Below are 5,279 nucleotides of genomic sequence, written 5' to 3'. Positions count from 1 at the left end.
GTTATTCCCTCGTTTACTGGCCGCCTATATCGTGCAGACGCTATCGCGGTCGGTCAGAGGCTTCGCTAATTTCCCGCAGCGGCTGGGAACCTATCAGGACAGCTGGTTATCCACCATGCAGAGCAGCCGGTACGATCTGGTCTGGCTGTCGTCCGATTGTGCCGGTTGGCACACGCCGGCGACCGGCAGTATTACGCAGAAGTTGCGCGTTTCCAAGCGACGGTTATCCTCCTCGGAATGGTTCCCCTCCCCTCCCTCCCCGTCCTGCTTTCCCCACCGGCCAACGCGGCGGCCACGCGACCCCTCCTTCCCCTCTCTCCCTTCACCCACTCTTCCCTCTACCCGGCAAAGCCGAGTCACGGGATTCTCTGCAGGCAGCTTTTCCTGGAAGCCTGCGCGCCCCTCCGGCACACCGCGCATGCCGTCTGCGCAGCCGGCGTCCAGCTTATAAATGCTACCCGCCGGCCGGCGTGTACGTCACTTAGCAGCTGAGAGCCGCTGAGACAACTAGTGCTTGCTTGCCAGTGGAAGAAGAGTGTGTCGCCTACACTTTCTCTTTGCACTGTCGGTTCGGTCGCCAGTGTTTTCCGAGCTTTCTTCGAGTGTTGTTGCCGCCGTTTAGTGTGGAAATAGCGAGTGCCGCCGACGTCCGTGGAACCGGCCGTCGCTGAGAAGTTTGTGCCAGTGAGGAAAGTGTTTCGTCTTCAGTCTTACAGCGCCATCGCCGGAGACAAGATGACCCTCGAGGACGTCGCCAACAAGGATTCGCCAATGGCTAACAGGTAAGCTGAAAAAGCTGCGTCTGCATTCGATTTAAAAGTTTTCTGGCGGTTGCCAGTAGGGAAGAGCTAGAGAACGCGTGTACTTGAAGTCGGGACTGCGGAGTAGTTACTAATGCGAAACGTTGCGCAATACTGTGCAGTGGAACGCTGAAGGGACTTCGGTACTGTTGCTTGTACGGTTTTCTGGTGTAGTTTTCAAAGTGAGTTTGGGGACGACTTAAATTTGACCAGCAGTTCTTTTCTCGTGCGGTGATCAAAATTTGTAGTGGCATCTGGAGATAGTAAAAGAAAGGGCTCCAAAATCAGTTTACTGCTGTGTACAATCGATATTGTATCATAAACGTAAGGTAGTGTTTTACTACGGTAGGTGAAATTTGTGGAGATGCTGGTCATTTACAGTGGTGCATGTTTTTAAGCTGACTGTGTGAAAAGAGTTTTGATGTTGCTGTGTAGCAGATCTTCCTATTGTCAGTGATTCTGCTGTTACTTGCCGAAGCTAGTTACTCTTTTGTTTTGTAACACGGGATGTACTTGTAATCGCCGTTAGTTAACGGGATCGTTTGCGAGCAGCTAGTGTCCTGAGCAGTGTAGTTTGTGTGCGAGCGCGCCCGAGCGATGGAGACGTGCAGCGGCTCACCGGCGTGCGTTCTGTGTTGCCCTTGCAGAAAGAAGCTGTGCCAGACGGTTCGCTGCATGCTGCGGCGCGCGCAGGCCGAGAAGCGCCTCGCCTGCGGCCTGCTGCCCGCCATCAAGCTGCTGGAGTCCGACCCGGGCAGCGTGCTGTTCTGCGTGCTGCCGCAGACGGCGCAGGGCGACTCGGCCATGCACCACATCCACACGGTGCTGCTGCAGGCCTTCTGCTACGAGAACGACATCAACATCATCGAGGTGGACAGCGCCGAGCGCGTCAGCTCCATGGTGGCGCCGGCGGGCAAGAAGCCGCGACCCAACCTGGACACGCGATGCGTGCTCGTGTTGCAGCCGCAGGAGTCGCCACCACAGCAACGCCTGAGCGACGCCGAGGAGGAGCTGGTTCGCTGGTGCGACGCGCAGCCGCAGCCCGCGGTCATCAAGCTGCCCGCGCTGTGAGGGGCCGGCCGCAGTCTTCTCTAGCAATCAGAGGTGAGTCTCCGCTCCTTCTAGCAGGGCATACCACAGCCACAGAGAAAGGGCACTAATTCTGTTATTATTTCGTGCGCGTACCTTTCCTAGAAGACTCACTCGAAGCACAGTGTCTCGGGAGGAATGGCCAATATTCAGGGGTATGAAAAGAACGAGCTTTCGAAAAAAAAGAAAAGAAAAAAACTGGTAAACAAGGGCTCTAAGATACACACCTTAAAGAGCTATGAGCACTTTCGATCACTGCTCCTGTAAAGCACATCTCTTCTACTGAACAAGTGCTCGTAGCACTTAAGGTATTTACTAGACTTTTTTGCTTCGAATGGTCATTCCTGCCATATACCTGAATACAGACAACCTACGGAAAGACCGTCAAGGTAAAGTTGCACAGTTTTCGTCTCCGAGTGGACCAGGAAACTGGGGGAAGGCTGTCGTACACAAAGTACCCTCCGCCACATACCATGAGCTCGTTAACGAAGTACAAATCTAGCTTGTGGTAATGTGTAAGTTCCATGTAGCCTGTCTTACAGAGTGTTTGTATTCTTAAAATTAACCCTCGGAATAGATTTAGAAACACAGCTGCATTGCCAAGGCTTCAGCTTACTACTGACATAATTTTCATTGCGATGTTTACGCGAGACAGCTCAGTGGGAGGAATGCGTAAAATTGTCGTTGTCACCTGTAGTGCGTAAATTCACCGTTTATCAGTACAAGAAATGTATGGTCTGACGCCACAAGCGAAAAAAGTGGACATCATTGATAAGTTAAACATGAAACTAGATATTTCGTTTGTGTTGTAACGCCATTTCCAGTTCTTCCTTTGAAGTGCCTTTTAAGAGCAATAAACTTAACATTAGTGTGTTCAAAAACTCACATAAAACTGTGCCAAATAAACGAAAAAACACACGCTGCTTTGACGACAGAATAACTCATATTATCATTCTGTTATCTCACTAATCCATGTTACTAAGAAAGTCGTCACTGCTACGATAAAAGGATGTTCATATAAGCTCATATCAGATCATAAGTATCTGAGTTTGACAGCTTGATAGTCGAAAGAAAAGATTACAAAATAATCTTGCACAGTGAAGACATACGATGCCTTTAGCTCAGAATAAGTAACGGGGCCCTTTCTTTGTGGTTTATATCGCTCTGGTGTGCCAGCATGGTCCATACTTCTCATAAACATTTTGCAAACACACATTCCACACTTTGCACTTCTAATAGGAAGACCTATGATTTTTAATAATTTTTTTGGCAGAATAAACATTGTAAATGCTTCTTAGTATTGTGCAATCGTGGTAGAGTATGACAAGCAGAAACATGTGTAGATTCACGCAGTTATATAAGTTATCACTCTTTAGTCCTCTGGCAGTCAGCTGTGTGCTCGGCACCGGCTGTTGTGTAAGCTTCTCTTGCGCGTGTCCCGCGCCGTTGCAACACGCTCAGCACATGATCTGATTTTCTTTTATGGCAGTCGCGAGTCCTTGGCGTGACAGCACACATTCAGAGAGAAGCAAGCGCGCACACACACACACACACACACACACATTTTTACTGTTTCAAATGGTTCGTTTAAGGCATGTAACTTATGTGTCCTTTTTTCTTTTGTTGCAGAAAAACTTGAAAGCCCTGGAAGGCAAAAAAATTATCTCTCTCTCTGCGGGAGCCCTTGGGCATCGTCGCACTGGTGTCCAATCCCTGGGGTCTCATCGGACGGGGACATGGGTCGCTCTCCCGTGTCATCCTTGGGGCATCCTTTCCTCGCACGCCCACGTGATCCGGATTGGCGGGTACGCAGTAATGCCTCAAGCATCCAACCTGCATCGAGAAACACAGTCTCCATCTACGCCGCATTCATCTTTCGCCGCGAGTTCCGTGAGCAACATCATTGCCTGGTCCAGCACCTGCAACGTCATCAAAATCATCACCAAAGAACACTGTAATGTGATTGTACCATGCTGTCTGGAAGCCGCTGGACAAGTTACATAAATTCTGGAACTGCTGAAAGCCGAGGTTCCAGCTGAGAAGTCAACCGTGTCCATATTCCAACTTCACAACGCTTGGAGAAACTACCACTGCTGTCCAAAGTTCGTGGAATGTGATGTTCCAGACAGCCTGAACGCAACCGCATTGCCATGTCTGGATTCTTGACAGACACATGGAGGAGACTGCTGTTCCGAAATTCACACGCTGGATCTGCTGCAGCTGACGATTTCTGCGCTACCCGCCAGTGATCACACGTGATCTGGCTTGGCGGCTGCTGCGTTTGAAACGAGAGGGCCAAGCTTCATCAGGTGGAAGGATCACAGACGATCCTCTGCTAGAATCCCATCCTTAAGTGGTCCACGCATGTAGGACATTTTGGCTGCGGTCATCCTGGGTCACCGGATCTCAACCGCAACAATCGCATTGAGTGGTTGTTGGCCGAGGTGCCGCAGGCGCTTGTGAATCCCTCACACGCTGCAAAAGTGTTTTTTTTATTCTGTGACATTGAACTGGTCACCAGCCGAGCACATGGGGACAGAAGGCTTTGTAAACGATGAACTGAAAAAGGGTGATATACGTTTTTCTATGAGATCATTGTTGAGTACTTAGAGATGTGATATTGTTTTGGTTTATTGTTGTTGATCGTGTAAAAGGAATGCATGAAGTATGTAAAAGGAAAGAAAAAAAATGTTGTGGTTGAATATAAGCATTTGTTGTATTCTGCTTTGCAGAATAAATAAATAAGATTTTTTGAAACAAAGATATTCACTTCAACCTCTATTCCTTGCCATTCTCCTAAAACCCCAAAAGATGCATATTATGCAGAAAAGCTATAAATTGAGTGATTCTGATTCTGTGCAAAAGTCTTTATACAATATAAAGATGGTCAGAAATACACAAAGAGGATCCTTTGCTGTCTTTACTTGCCTCACATATAGTAAATGAGTCAACTATTTGCTTTCATTGAAACTACTTAAATTATCTCCTTAAATTCTCACTTGAAAGATAGTTTTTGAGTACAGTAATGGAACCTTAATATCAAAGCATGCAAAACAAGAAAATACAAAAAATAAGAGAGTAATGCTATGAATGTTTCTTTATGTGTGATTGTCTTACTAATGACTATGCGATTCCTTAGTAAGTTTTTTCAAAATATAAGCTGCTTGAAAGGCCACACTCTGCAGTACCTTTATGAATTGTGCCTTTAAAGTTGAAAAACTGCTTCTTTTTGCGAGATTCTATATAATAAATGTTTAAACCCCGACATGCTTCCTGTTGTTTACGTATTTTGTCAGCTTGTGTGCTGAATTATAAAACTTCGTTGATTTCGTACGAAAAAATAATTTACTATTGCTCGTAGGAAGTGCAGTTTACTAACCGCAAAGGCAC

At 47.3% G+C, this 5,279-nt stretch overlaps 1 protein-coding gene across 1 annotated transcript; it reads left to right on the top strand.

The window, feature by feature from the left end:
• The first annotated feature begins 463 nt into the window (after positions 1–463).
• On the top strand, positions 464–4,650 carry LOC126191428 (growth arrest and DNA damage-inducible protein GADD45 gamma). Its single transcript, XM_049932305.1, has 3 exons — positions 464–782; positions 1,448–1,904; positions 3,519–4,650. Exons 1-2 carry the CDS (start codon positions 736–738, stop codon positions 1,869–1,871), a joined length of 471 nt encoding a protein of 156 aa, XP_049788262.1. The 5' UTR covers positions 464–735; the 3' UTR covers positions 1,872–1,904; positions 3,519–4,650.
• Positions 4,651–5,279: the final 629 nt, after the last annotated feature.

This window comes from Schistocerca cancellata, chromosome 6 (assembly GCF_023864275.1).
Source record: "Schistocerca cancellata isolate TAMUIC-IGC-003103 chromosome 6, iqSchCanc2.1, whole genome shotgun sequence".
Taxonomy (NCBI): domain Eukaryota; kingdom Metazoa; phylum Arthropoda; class Insecta; order Orthoptera; family Acrididae; genus Schistocerca; species Schistocerca cancellata.
The sequence above is the reverse complement of the archived record's forward strand: the minus strand, read 5'-3'. Positions and strand labels throughout refer to the sequence as shown.